This window comes from Leguminivora glycinivorella, chromosome 3, assembly GCF_023078275.1.
Source record: "Leguminivora glycinivorella isolate SPB_JAAS2020 chromosome 3, LegGlyc_1.1, whole genome shotgun sequence".
NCBI lineage: Eukaryota > Metazoa > Arthropoda > Insecta > Lepidoptera > Tortricidae > Leguminivora > Leguminivora glycinivorella.
This window is the reverse complement of record NC_062973.1, coordinates 1,753,657-1,769,651: the sequence shown is the minus strand read 5'-3', so window position 1 is coordinate 1,769,651 and position 15,995 is coordinate 1,753,657. Positions and strand designations below refer to the sequence as shown.

The following is a 15,995-nucleotide window of genomic DNA, read 5'->3' as shown; positions in this document are numbered from 1 at the left end:
TATTTCATATCACAAAAGATTGATTATTTTTAAAGTCAATAGAGAAAAATCAACGTCAAAGATAAAGTATCTAATTATTTATTATGTCATTTATGTCGTAAATAATGAGACAGAGTATGCAAAAACTCATTGACACGTTACCAATTGGTATAATAACGAAACGTTTTATGAGAATCAGCGTGCGTACTGGTTTCTAGTAATTTAAAAGATAACGAAATAATGCTTACTTCATATGAATTAACAAAATTATACACATTCATGATTCATTATATGACGCAATACGATTAATAACTATCCTCACTTAAAATTTAAAAGTTACAATATAAATCTTTGAAATAATCATAACTATAGGCATACAAAAGTTGATCCTAAAACTAAAACATAAATGGAACGCTAAATGCTGACGTAAAAAGTAGACATTACTGACTAAGGAGAAAGATAAAACAAAACTGCAATTCCGCAAATTACTTTAGATACTAACCCCCTTATTCATAAACGTTCATTAAAGTTATCAAGCCGATAAAGTTCGTTTGTCCCTTTCTATCACACCAATATGTCGGAAAGGGACAAACGAACTTTATCGGCTTGATAACTTTAGTGAACGTTTATGAATAAGGGGGTAAATATTTTGCCAGTTGGTCTAGCACAAGCAAATGTGATAGTTTGCAACATTACATACAATTATGTTTACGATTACAAAAAATAAAGGTATAGACTTGATTTTAAAGGACATTGGAACATTTGGAACTCATGAAAGTCATGAAACTCATGAACCACTCTGAAATATTTAGACACAAAAGTTTTATAAATTTGCTTGTGCTACCCCAATCTGGCTACAACGCCCTCAATAAGGCTAAATGCGCAAAGCAAGTTAAACCATGGACAGACCTGCACCTGCATCTGTAGGATTATCAATCTGTTTGACTTGAATATAGATGCAACTAACCTTCTTATACAGCTTGATCCAGGTGAGATCTCCCTTGGAGTCGGTGTACTGTAGGCCAAAGAACCAGACCTCGCGGAGGCCGATGGTCTTGACCACCTGGTCGAACAGCTGCTTGCCGGTCGTCGTCTGCTGGATCGCGAACTCCAGCTCCGCGTCCATCGTCGTCACGCGGACGTTCATCTGGAAGAAGAACGTCGTTAGCTTCTTCATGTGTTTTCTAAGACGGAATAATGGTGTTCCGGAAATTTTGAAGATGTGTAGCCACCAGGTAGCTTTTTTGACACTCTAATAAAATGTAAGGGATACAGCGGCAATTACACTGCACCGCATGAAAACAATGTCGGTTGCCTGGGATCCTCATTCTTTTCATTTACTAACCGAATTAGGTGAACGACGCATTGTAATTACCGCTTACACCGAGCGAATGCTGCCATTGCCTGTCATGGGACGCACGCAGAGGCAGCACCAGCCAGGGCGTAGGGACTACATAATTGATGGAATCTAAAATGAACCGGGCTTTATTGGATGGCTACGGAATAAAAAACCGGACGCCTGTCTTTAATCGGTATTCAAATTTGTCAGTAAATGAACTAAAAAAGGGCTACAAGAAAAGCATGAGTGTTGTAGGCGTTTTTTTAGTCCAAGGCAAGTAATTTCTCAATTGTTTCGTATGCTTTGACACATTGACAGGCCGATGATTGCTCTTAATTTAGTACAAGTTGAGTTAGTCAGAAATGTTTACTTTGTAAAGGCATGATGTAATAATATTTACGAAACCTATGAAGTGTTGTTTACAAATAGTACCTACGGGCAGGCTTCATGTAGTTTTGTATATTTAAATCGTTACCTACTTTTATAGAATCTAATGTAATTCAAGTAATTATTTCTTGAAGAAAACCCTGTACCATTTAATTGCTCGTGCCACTTTGAAGATACCGAGAGTGCCGACACACGGTCGAGACTGATTAGAAAACGACGATAAAATTAGTAAGTCTATGGAAAGTGTAAGCTACGTGACTAGACTCGTGAGATCTTTGACCTTTTTGAGATGAGCTGAGACCAAACTTACAGAAACGAAGAAGACAGCATAGGCACGCATAGGCAATTTTTTTCCAACAAAAAAAAAATCCAACATTTCAACCCTACCTACACACAAAATTGAAAGTTCATTTTATAATTAAAAACTAGCTTTTACCCGCGGCTTCGCCCGCGTAATAAAAGTATTCTTATTGAAACGTTTACAAAAAATAAGATTTTCATTTGGATCCGTAGGTTTCTTTGTAGGTACATCTGTCCGCGATTATTTCGATTAAGGTAAAGCGGGGCAATTCTCGACTGGGGAGCCATTGTAACTGATTTATTTGCTGTACGGTCCGGTTTTGGCTGACTGTACCTTACACATATTACTATTTTTTTTTAAGAAATTCTTGCAATGATTGTAGAATTGTTACACAGCGACCACAGCGTAGGTAGTAGGTACGAATATGTATGTATTTTAGCTATATAAATATTTATACTGGGGAAACTTCATACGACCCACATAGCCAGTATCTCGACGCTATGGTCGGTAGGGTAAAAAGTACTTCCCTGCATTATCGCTTACAATTTTTTCCATTTTGCTTAACTTATTGCAAACGTAAACATATAAAAGGCAAGCAAAACAACGATCTTCTTACAGCACATTGAATGTAATAGTTATTACGGATGCAAGATACTCGCCGATGCCTACTTATTAATCCCTTCCCACTGAGCCACCTGCATTTTACACTGCCTAGATATCGATTGCCGACCGTTTATTCCGACCCCTATCCCTATCCCTATCCCTATCCCTAACCCTAACCCTAACCCTAACCCTAACCCTAACCCTATCCCGTTCCCGTCCCCGTCCCCGTTTTCACCCTTTTAGGGGTTAAATTTTCAAAAAACCTGAAACACGTATTCAGTCATATGTCTTAAGGAATCTTCCTGTGAAGTTTCGAATAAAATAGTCAAACTAATCTTGTTTCCCCATACAAACTTTGAACCCCCATTTGACCCCCTTAGGAGGTGAATTTTGGAAAATCCTTTCATAGTGCTCCTCTACACTATATAAGGAACCTACGTGCCAAATTTGAAATCTCTAGTGGAAAATCCTTTCTTAGTGCTCCTCTACACTATATAAGGAACCTTGCCAAATTTGAAATGCTTGGGTAAATTTTGATTGGTATGTTTTCTTCTATTTTCAGATTGCATCGTAACAATGATGAACTTTTTCAATATCAAATCACATGTGTTTATTTAAATAGAAAGCTACCAAATTAAGCAATTTCTAAATTGTTCTTAGAATAGTTCTAGAAGATCTAGTTATTACCTAGGAAAACATTAACACCGTTGATGTATATCAGGAAGTACACACGTGAATTATGGACAAGCTATTTATGTTTCTAAACCGAAGTGTGAATGCATTAGGCGCCGCGTTAGTGCAAATAAAATGCATAAGATATTGACAGGTTACGCGGAGTCAGTGAAGGTTATGTAATACAAATGTTAGATAAGGCTGCATCAAAAACTTTATGCAAATTCACTGAAGCAAGGATGGTATAATGTGAAAATATCGAAGCAGTCTACAATTTTTTACATAAGCGTTTATGTATAATAGAGCAACGCGTGAGACTGCTAGTAACAGCCTTTACAGGCGACTATAACATTAAGTAATAATTTACAGCGAGAACTGACCTCAGTGTCATCACATAAGGCTGTAAGGCCAGGAACATAACCCATTAAACCTCGGAACATAAACAGCTGAATTGATTTGTAAGACCGCAGAGGTCAAGTCTTTGATGACTAGAAACCACGAGTTGTAAAACTTTTCGCAATAAATAAAGCTTAAGATAAAGTAGAAGTAACAAAACAGATATTCTTTATTACGCTAACAATAATAGTTAAAACGAGAGAACTCATTAAAGCTGTTGTAGATAGGACTAAATAAGACACAGCTGTTAAAAGAAAGTGAGTTATGGCCGCAATAAAAATAGAGAAATGTAGTAAAAACAAACGCGTAAATCCGAGTCTCTGTCCAGTTAATTTTAACGTTGAAGCTGTGCCAAGCGGATGCGATCTTCCGGAGATTATGTCATTGTTATTTGCTGAAGTGATAGTCATTGCTAAGGACAAACATGTTGTTGATGCACTTCTATTTTTATAATACGTAAAATTGCAATTTATTTTGATGGCATAGATTAGCCTCGAGGAATCAGCATTACCATTATCTTCAACAGTTAACAAACGCCTTTTCACAGTATTGCAACTAAGAGTGCCATAAACGACAATTATAGCAAATAACAACAATTATTAATAACAGCCGCTAGTTACTGTGATTTTATCAGTAGTAAGACGCCGAACAATGGTGAACGACAACTGATAATTTAACAAGATGGTATCTTTATCGATATTAAGGCTTGTGTTGATAAAGTTAAGGTTTATATTGCACTTCGTTGTACGTTGCAGCGATGCATTCATTCATACCAATTTCGAGGTCGCAATTCAGCCTTGCATCCTCCCCTATTGTTTAGCATTTATCCACTTATAGCCCGCATCAGACTTGAGTATTATATTTAACTACCATTACTTTTATCCTCGTGGACGCAATTATATTGAAGGATTATAAAACTGAGTCCTTAGTGAGTCACGGTAAGAGCACGTCGAACCCCGGAAACTGTAGCCTTGAGTGCTATTTTTATATCAAACCATGCAGGAGGTCTGTCCTATTACGTATGGATCTCATTTTGAGATTATTCGCAGCGTATTTTGCTCAGATCAACATATACATAAACATGGAGGTACTGAACAGCAGCGGCTGATCCATACAAGCCGATTCCCACAGGCTTGCCTAAAATTGATTACTAGTAAAGTACCTAATGTAAAGGTAGGTTTTTTTTGCTGCCTTTTGTTGCCGAGCAGAAATTTTCACCAGTCGCCACTGGTACTGAATTTGTCATTTTACTCTAGATTCCACCCAGTTCTTGATTCAACCCAAAATTTTGTAGTTGGGTTTGTTAAGTATGGGCAAATCACCTAACTCTTCTTAATATCAAAAAGGTACAAATCCTTTTTTCAATACCAACAATATTTTTCTAAAAGCTTGAAAACTTGATATACATTTCAATAATCTTTTAGTTAAACATAAATTAATGAGCTTATCGTAACATGGAAGCGGTTTTGCTTTAATCTGCCGGTGAGTTGGCACCATAATTGGTGATAAGACTTATCGCAACGGATGTTTGCAAAGTCTAGTAACTAACACGCGGGGAATTGAAAAGAACTGCTCTTACAGATGTCAATGATGGTATAAATAGAAATAAGAGGACATTAACACGAATGGGTAGTTAAATCCGTAAGATTAAGACGATCTTCGTCTTAGCAAAGAGGGTACAACTTATGGATTTCAAATAAGCCATCAGAAAAGAATCGATAGTAGTAGGTCGTCACTTAGGTCTAATTGAATCCATGATGGGCTGGATGTAGATTGAGTACTTATATGCTGAAGGTTTTCTCAGGGGACTAATGTGTGGGATGCTTCAAAAAAAAGGAGAACAGATCATTGCGTAGAGTATTTATTTTCCCAGTGAACGATTCTACACAATATTCCAATTTGAAGAACACAATAAGGTAAAGCATTTTCAAATAACATTCTTCCATAGACCCAGTCCATTTACCATGTTTGGTTTTAAATGTGAATTTGTTAAACAGAGGCAAAAGTAGTGAAGGGATACATTGGAATTGTTACCATGCCTCACCTTTCTCTATGGCGGCTAGAGAGGAAGGAAAACCATTCCGATCTTTGTTGAACGTTTAAGTTTTCTAAACAAACAATTTCAACCAGAACTCCACGACCACGAGTGGCGAGTGTAAGGTGTACCGCGTTAGTACATTTGTCCTTTTTAGGGAGCTCCAAAATTTAGTTCTATAAGATAAATAAGTTTAAAGTAAGTAATAAACTCTAGGCAAGTAAGCTTCTAAATTACAACCGATCAAACTCAAAAAGATCTTGATACTAGGTAATTAGCTGCATTAGTAATAGTATCTACATTTTGCATTGTAGAATTAATAGTACGAGGTAGGTCAACTGTATTATCCATACTAATATTAGAAATGCGAAAGTGTGTGTGTCTGTTTGTTTGTCCGTCTTTCACGGCAAAACGGAGCGACGAATTGACGTGATTTTTTAGGTAGATAGTTGAAGGGGTGGAGAGTGACATAGGCTACCTTTTGTCTCTTTCTAACGCGAGCAAAAAAAGCTAGTGTCAAATAGTTTACAGATTTGCGCTTACATCAGAACTTGATATTGGAGAGATTTACATAATGACAGCACGTGATTTTACCACACCACATGCGATCCTTTCTAAAAATATCCATGAGACCATAATGTTTGCGTACATTTGTGAGTGAGTCTAATTTAACGCAATGTCCTCGTAAAAGAACAAAACCATATATTCTCACTTCGGGAATAAAATATTCGTAAAATAATATATATTCCACTTTCATTTTCGTGCACGATGTAAAATTTAAACATTCCATCAGCAAAATCGACAGTACCAACAGCAACGAAAATTGTCCATCATTCTTCCTTATTTCTGTACAATAAGGTCTGCTTAAAAACAACTGTGTCGACAGTACATACCGGAGTAGTACGTGAAATGATATTGTCACGTACGAGTCAAGGGGACATGGTAATGATATTATGTAGCGGCCAAAGAGTGCCGTGTCAAGGGTGCCACTGCCATGCGGGCGAGGTTTTTTACAAGGAAAATTGTTTTTGACTTTCCTCAAGTTTGCCTAACTTATTTTTCCTCGAGTTGCATAGGTATTAGCTTGGGAAGTACATGAGGCTACAAAAAAGGTGAACCATTTAATAAAATAAACAATAGGTACTCATGCGATACCAAAATTCTTTGGAAACCAAACAGAAAACATACTAGCAATTCACAATACGAGAGGGCAAAAAAATATATCGTTGTAATGTAACGAATCAAACTGCACCAGATTCTTCCCTTTTGTTTCCCTTACTTCACTGCCACGCGTATGCCAGAAAAGGATTAATTAATAGTTAATATAAGGCATGCAGTTATAACATTATATATTATACTGGCGGAAGATATACCCACTGATAAGTCTTTATTAAAATTTCTCTCTCAATAAAGCTTCACGCTCTGGTAAGGCCAAAACCTGTTGAACGTTAATTCAGACCCAACGTCAGATAACATTGAACATAGAAGGTCGCGCGCTGCATCTCGTAATTTGGTGGGTAAACAACGCGTGACATCATACTGTGTAAGTGTGTATTCTATTAATATGTGTGATACGCTATTCTACTTCAGTAGGATGCTAGTTTGTCTTGATTTTCACGTTTAAGGACACGGAGTATGATTTGGAAATAGAAATGTAACCAGCGTCTGATAAACGCCATTTTTATCAAGCTTGGTTTGGTTCAACGATTGAATTGATTGGTGTTAAAAAAATAGAAAAGATTTCGGGCCGCATTGTTACTCTGCCGCATTATGAAAATGTTGAGTGAGAGTAGTCCACTATATCAAAACATGGGAACCGACACGAGACCAAACAAATAAAGAATAATCAACGACGTGAAAGCAATATCAAATCTATGCCTCTACTATCTCAACACAATGAATTTCAATAGCTGAGTTGTTGAGTACTGACTGAATGCGTAAAACTACTACGCATATCAAACGAACATAAATAACCAACAATTGCTTTGATGTTTTTGTGTCAATCCGGTATTCACTGCTATATACAATACTCGTCCTTGCTCACCGTACTACTGATTCGACACGAAATTACTCAACTTGACAATGTACTTTCTAGCTCATGGGTAATCTACTAGTATACCTTAGATCCTATCTTTAGTCATGTCAAAAAAAGGTGGATAAGGTGGTCCGACAAATTTTCAGACATTTGTACATTCATCACCAGCCCTTGCTCAATAATCAGGATTGGAGCATTACGTCGCGTCGTGTCCTATTGAAGCCAGGTGACCGCGGTGTATCCGTAACCGTAAGCTTATGACCCTTGCTATGCTGACTGAGTTAATGGACATGTATATTTTTAATTTAAGAAGACCTGCCAGGGACACAGGCGCCTATTGTTAGGACTGAGAAGAAGACCGTGCTGAATGAAGAGCTTTGGCGCACAAAATAACCGTGGCGACCCTCAGGCATGAGGAACCGCGGAAGAGATAAGGCAAGGGCAGTAGATAAGTGGGCTGGTTATGCAAAAATCAGCTTTCCTTTTTGACCTTCAATATGTTGCACTCCATATAAATAGTGAGATGAAGTAACCAGCCTTTATTTTACTGGAATAAGGTTGTGCGAACAAATTACGCTGTGATGGTTCTATTTGTCTAGCTTTTATGGAACGACACGATATTAGACGCCTTTTATAGAGTCTGTAATAAGTGTCAACTTCTATGTCAGGGTATTGTCATGTATTAACCTCATAAATTATCTTTCAATGGCTGAACTGTGTTTACATTGTAAATATATTTCCTGCTATCCTTGTCCTCTTGCTTGGTTTATTCATATTTTGTGTTTTACTCATAATATTGTATACTTAATTGTGATGCTTGGAAGTTCAAAGAGCTTTCTAAGGACCCTAAATTCGTTCCGATTTTAGATTTTAAAGTTTTTAGAATCCGACTTGAGGGAATTTAACAATGATCTTTACGGTTAAAGATAAAAAAAAGCGAATTTTATGAGACTAATTGTTACAAGTTCTATTTTAAGTTGTACGTTACGTTATAAACTATTCAAAATCAAATTCTACCGTGCCTCTTTTTCTATAAATTTTACCGTCATAAACTTTAACTCACAATTCGCAAACAACGTTGCAAGACGGTCCACAGATGGTCAGTTAAACTCGCTGTTAGTGCAAATTGATCCAATCATCTTTCCGTTAGCGCCATCTTGAATGACTGTTCCGTTTGAAACATGGCAGTTAATGGATAGTCACATGCAAATGTCGTGTAATGAAGATGACTACTTATGACAGCCGTGCTCGGAAGTGACTAGGGGATTAGTCTATTCAAGGCTAGTACCTATAATAATTACATCACTTGTAATAGATGTTCTATGAGTAGCCATTCTTGTAATGTTCTACATAATCTGCATTCCTATCGCAGGCAGTGTTGAGTCGAATAAAAGGTTTACAGATGACAGTTAATTCCTACTTTAGTTGTCTGAGGCCGAAAGTACACTATCATACACGGGATCATATAGTTATATGATCAATTGATCGTATATTATTAGGTATGATCATATTTCTATACTACAACTAGACTACAATACATCCAAGATATATGTTAATATCTTTCGTATATGTGTAGATGTAAAACATCAGCCAATGCAATAAATAGCCTTCTAACATGCTATTATAATCTCAGTGGCTAACGAATTAAAGGCCTAATTAGCTTGCATATAATTGAACAATTGCCTGTACAGTTCACGGTTTTTGCAGTAAATGTACTCTGTGGTTACTTGAAGTAATAAAATGTGCATTATATTGCAGATCTTCTTCATTGGTGGCGTTTATGTGCAATCAGGTTGATCTAAGAAGTCGGATACGTAAGTGGATATCAAACAGAATCAGATATTATTCCTTGCACTTAACAACATGACTAAATATGCGCTTGTAAAAGCCTGATTTACAGCAGAATTTACATTAGTGATATGAAAATGGTTAAAGACATAAGATTCGCAACCATAGGTCTCTTCAAATGTACCAAATCAACCCCGAAAACCTTACATTAAGGTCAGCTTTTAACCAGTTCCTCTTCCGAAGATGGTGTTTTGTCATACCAGTTGAATTCTGAACTCAACTTCTCTTAAATAAGGCATGGTTTCAGTCAGTGGAGTATAACAGATTAAAGGGATGACGGGACAGGTGCGGCGACAGGTGGGGGTGTAACGGATTTCACCTCGTGGCCACATGTCGTGACTCATGTGTTTGTTTGCGATCAAGACGCGTTGGTGGAGCCATATAAAGAATGATACAGATACAGGTAGGTAAATTTTCTAAGCAGTACTATAAGGTATGTGAATATTAAGTATTTCCACTTTATTGACCAAGTTAATATGGTGAATAACGAATATTTAAAACTACAACAAGTTTAAATAATTCATTAAAACATGACACACTGCGGCAGGCGACGACATTGACATCTTTTTAAACAATTTAAAGGGAAAACAATGCTGTATTACACTATTACAAGCTCACTATTAATAATTATGACATAATAGGTGCTGCCTATTAAAGCTGCCTTTATAGAAACAACAATGTGTATAATATAAAGGAGATATTTTGAGACAACTATGATATGTGGTGAATAGGGAATAGTTACAACGAAACACAAATAATCAGAATCTAAAAAAATAACCAAAAACACCAACTAAAGGACCAACCAAAAAGGGACGAACAAAATATCATAAGGATAATTGAAGGAAGCCGCAGGCAAAAATGGTTGTCTTTTAGTTGACATTAACGAAGATGATGACGCTCGAAAAAAATACTAATCATGTAATCATATTACACGAGATCGTGGAGGTTCAAAAACATCCAAGGAAATCTTTTATTTGTAAAATAAATACTTGAGTTGGCTTTTCAGTTAGCAACCAACAGGTTTGAAGACTTTGAATTCTTCACGGACATACCGAGAATCTTTGAAGTTATCGTATTTTTGTTATTTCAAGGAAACGACAGACGCGGGTGAAGTTCAAATAAAACTAAGGTCGATGTTGTGTCATACTATTTTGTGAATATATTAATATTTTTGTGTTTAGTGGCTTGTGAATAAAATACGAAAGTAAACTTGCAACGTATCTAAAAAGGAACAGGACCTAAAAATAAACCACCATATGCGATTAATGCGATAAGTGTAAACTAGACATCTGTCGAAAGGAAGGAAGGAAAATTACACCGGTTCCAGGAATTTCCCAAACATTTCAATTCGCAAAATCCTTCAAGCCAGAAATTTGCGTAGGTATCAAAATCCAAAAGATCCCAAGTCTAGAACCTTCGACATTGAAATTTTGCTTTCTGTTGAAAAGTTTAGAAAGAACGGAACCTTGGCCAAGACAGAGAAACGTAGAAATCGCAGCGGTAAACGGAGTGCGACGGAGCCACATAAGCAGTCAGCATGTCGACCGTCAAAATGTACCACGTGCGATGACGGCAGTGTTTAGACTATGTTGCACCGACATTCGCAGACATTTTGTAAGCCTTACTACGAATACGTAAGGACCACCGATGATCAGTTAAAGAAAGTAGCTTTTAATTTGAGTGCATGATTGTTTTGACTAAACTACTTCAGTAGACAGTAGAAATGAAACGAAGGTAAGGTAACCTAGTGGCCGACATAAATAATAGTAATAAAGGTATCGTCAAAACGTATAAAGTAAAAGCAGGCATCGTGCTGCAAATTTTGGGGCCATATCATTCAACGTGTCGAAATTCTAAATACAGATAAGTATTTGTATAATCGTGTACGGGTTCAAAAATAAAAATTTCAAACGAAGGACCGAAAACTGACTCTCCTACTTATTTAGAATATTCCGAGACCTCTGACAAGTAAAGCGGTTTTATTTTTATAGATAAGAAAAATTATAAGAATCTTTCCAAACTTAAGTCAGAAAAGGGACCTAAGCCCTAAACATTGGATTGGATCTTAGAAGAAACAGGGAATAAGCTATAGTAATCCCATAAAAGATAACCAAGGGATTTAGAAATTCGCTTTCTGCAAAGTAAAGGGGACTATAAAGCTTTATGGATATCATAGTGCGACGGAGCCACATAAGCAGTCAGCATGTCGACCGTCAAAATGTACCACGTGCGATGACGGCAGTGTTTAGACTATGTTGCACCGACATTCGCAGACATTTTGTAAGCCTTACTACGAATACGTAAGGACCACCGATGATCAGTTAAAGAAAGTAGCTTTTAATTTGAGTGCATGATTGTTTTGACTAAACTACTTCAGTAGACAGTAGAAATGAAACGAAGGTAAGGTAACCTAGTGGCCGACATAAATAATAGTAATAAAGGTATCGTCAAAACGTATAAAGTAAAAGCAGGCATCGTGCTGCAAATTTTGGGGCCATATCATTCAACGTGTCGAAATTCTAAATACAGATAAGTATTTGTATAATCGTGTACGGGTTCAAAAATAAAAATTTCAAACGAAGGACCGAAAACTGACTCTCCTACTTATTTAGAATATTCCGAGACCTCTGACAAGTAAAGCGGTTTTATTTTTATAGATAAGAAAAATTATAAGAATCTTTCCAAACTTAAGTCAGAAAAGGGACCTAAGCCCTAAACATTGGATTGGATCTTAGAAGAAACAGGGAATAAGCTATAGTAATCCCATAAAAGATAACCAAGGGATTTAGAAATTCGCTTTCTGCAAAGTAAAGGGGACTATAAAGCTTTATGGATATCATATTCATAGGGAGACTGACTTCAAGGGGAGCGTTGACAAAATATTGCATTGTCCGGTTTTTGCAAGGTCGGTTGCTGTTGTTTTTTCTACTTATAGGATTTATATTAATAATGTTTGTAAAGATCATTCCGGACGATAAAGTACAGAAAAAGGTAAACTAATCAATGTCAAATTTTATGGCATTATGATAAAATCTATGTGAGCATGTCTGGGTAATTCTTGGAAGATTATTCCGACATCGTGGTTGTCTTAATTGTCTTGTTATTTTGTAAGTATTTGTTGAAATGAAATACAGGATGCGCATTAACACTAACAAATATTGCTGAAAATTTTCATTTCATTACAAGTTTTACTCTAGAAGATCTTTGGCTCAAAGAAGGTGGTTATTTCATGGACTTATTTATTAGTAATCTCGTAAACTCAAGATGGTGACAAATAGCATACTTGTGTTGATTAGCGATACGTCGATAAACCAATTTCGCTAATGACACTTTCGTGTATACAACTGTCTTGAGTGGTATGTCACAATTCAATAACAATTCTGTTGAGCCTTTCTGAAGGAAAGTTACTATTATCACAGACTAGTGTTAAGCCAATTATATTATCATTCGTTATATTTTCACGTAGCTATTTGAGTTTGGAAACGACACTATTGTTGAAAACAACACTTAAAAAGGATATTATAAATTTCCTGCCTGCCTGTGCCTGTGTGGTGACGGGTTAAGAATTTCACCACCCCCTTTCTTCCCGTGGGTGTCGTAGAAGGCGACTATGGGATATGGGTTAAATTGTGGCGTAGGCGAGAGACTGGCAACCTGTTACTGCAATGTCACAGTTTCGTTTTCTTTCAACCCCTTATTTGCCAAGAGTGGCACTGAAGCTTTAGTAGTTTTATGTGTTCTGCCTACCCTTTTATGGGATACAGGCGTGATTGTATGTATATACATACATACATACATACAATCACGCCTGTATCCCATAAAGGGTAGGCAGAACACATATATATATGTATGTATATATGTGTATGTATATATGTATTATAAATTTGCTAACAACGAGCGACGAGCCTCGGTTGACTTGTTATTGTAGTATGGAATGTATGTGGAGTAATCCAGGGGTCTGCTCTAGGATCCAAATAAATTGGTAGGCTAGAGTTTTAACAAAAACCTACTAGTTTTTTCCTGTATTGCAGAATAGAAAGTGAATCATGATTACGATTTTTTCATTTAACCTAATAACTAAAACCCTAAAATCTAAGCAATAAGATCGAAATTAGAAACCTGTTGGTTTAGACGTTTCAGAGACGTTCCTACATTGATGAACGGAATGTTTTTATGTTTCTACTGCTCTACCAATGGTCTTTAGTCATTTATTTAAAATAAATCGGAATGACTATTTACCAAGACAATTGTTATAAAGTAATTATCCGCAGATACATCAAAGTGAAAAAAAATCGACTATTGTTCGTTTATTTAAACGACCGTCGTCATTTATAGGTCTTTACTGACGTTAAAGGGCCAATCTATAGTCTCTTATCATTGGAAATATGAAAATATGCATAGTAATCGTTCTAGTAATTGTCTTTAGAATTAGAAACGGAAAACGTGCCGTCAGTAAATCTAAGGAGCACGTATTAATTAGCTTCTAGTGTTTCTACTTGGATGATACCTAGTTTTTTACTACAAGCGGTCGCCTCAAAAACCTTGGGCCGGATCAAAGTTAATGATGAGGTAAATGATGATTACAATAGGGATTCCCAGAAGGCCGTGTGTTACCAGATGTTATAATAATGTATTTAATATTCGTGTCGCTTTTGTACGTGTATTGAGCACGTTCGAAATTCGATAATTACATGATAAGATTGTAGAATATTGAATAAAATCATGATTTTACAATTCGAGTGTAATAGAATTGCGGCTATAAAAGAGGCCATGGCGATAACGATATGGAAAAGGATTACATCACGATGGTCAGGTAGTGAGGTTTAACTTGGTACTTATGATCTTGCTTGAAGTGCTGGGATGCAGTTGTCTGCTAAAGAATGGAGGGGTGATGAATAGAGTACATATAATCATATCATATAGGACCTAGAATAGCACTGGGCTTAATATTATATTCAGGGACTTTAATCTCCAAATGTCTGCATCCTTAGAATCGAAAGCTTATGAAGTGCAGACTTGCAGAGCTTATTTATTTATGTTTAGATTTGCACATAAATTTGCAGCAGACATAAAACTAGCGCTCATATAAAGCTTATAGATTACTGCAAGATCAGATAGAGCTTTATGTCCAAGTCATTAAGGACTGCTATCGGTTGGATTATCTTCTTCCTGTGACCGGGCTGAAGCTTCGGCCGGGACTTCTTCCGTCCTGCTCCCGTCCCTTCGCCAGACAGGGACGCAAAAAAAGACGGTTACAACCGTTTGCACCATGCAAAGTAAATAATAAAACGAACCGACCCCATCTTGGATCCGCGAGGATGACATCACCGTAGCTTATGATTTGAGTCAACATCATCGAAAACCTGTACGAGTAATATATACGTTTGGCGGAGTGTTTAGCGTGATGACGATTATTGTGTTGCTATGTCAGATTACAAGGGCAAAGTCGACATGACTGAAACACACAATTTACGATAATCGAAGCGAGAAATTGGTGTTCGTTACTTTTAAAAAGCTAGAATTAGGGTGTGTAAAAAACGCACGCTCTGATTCTCGAAAAGAAAGTCTAACTTTTGTTCAGACAGAAAAGTACCTGTTTTCCTCCTGCCACCATTTTGCCGGTTACACACGCACTTGTTGAACAAGACACAACACTAGGACTAGGACACTAGCCGCGTCTGCCTGACGCGGCGGTTTAGTTTGAACTGGCGGCCATTGCTTGCGGGGATGCGCGGGCGCCGGCGAGCCTCCAAGGCCGCGCACCTGCGCAGGGTTGGCGATAGGACCTGCTGTGCTTTTTTAATTTGGCTCACGGTGACGAAGGATGACACGTGCAGTTTTTTTAGACTGGTTCGTTACTGATGACGATCGCGGATTGAAGAGGTGAGAGTCCATTTGGCCCATTCAGTTTATCGAAGTTCCAAATATCTTTCAGCAAAAAGTGCCAATACGACCGAAATTGTAATGAACTTTGAAAACTTGGTAGTGGCTGAAGAATTGTAGAGATTGTTGTTATTTTTTCAATTAGATTGAATATTTTGAATTCCGCTAATACAATAAATATGGAAGTAAAACAATTACGTATTCTGTTATTTATAAATATTTTGATTTGATAGCTGGAAAGACGACGCTGCTTTATTATTTAAGGTTTGCCCTCCCTATGCTCCTCTTTTTATGAAAAGATATAATTTCTTGGAAAACTTAAACTATAAATATTATAATATTACATCTTGTGAGTAAGTTGCTACGTAACATGTTATGTTCTGTCAATTAGCAAGACGGTGCGACGCGGAAGGGAGCTTCGTAAATAGAACTTACGAAGTCGTCTTTGTGGTTTTTCACGGGATTTAAAATAAGTTTAATAAAGTATGGTTTATTAAATGGAGTTTCTTAGAAAACT

The 15,995-nt window shown here is 36.9% G+C and overlaps 1 protein-coding gene across 1 annotated transcript in view; it reads right to left on the bottom strand.

Annotated features, from left to right (window-relative positions):
* Positions 1–15,995, bottom strand: part of LOC125242751 (moesin/ezrin/radixin homolog 1-like) — an 88,451-nt gene that overhangs the window by 64,213 nt on the left and 8,243 nt on the right. Inside the window, exon 4 of the mRNA XM_048151680.1 lies at positions 947–1,126. Within this exon, the coding sequence (XP_048007637.1) occupies positions 947–1,126 (180 nt within the window). The remainder of the gene's footprint in view (positions 1–946; positions 1,127–15,995) is intronic.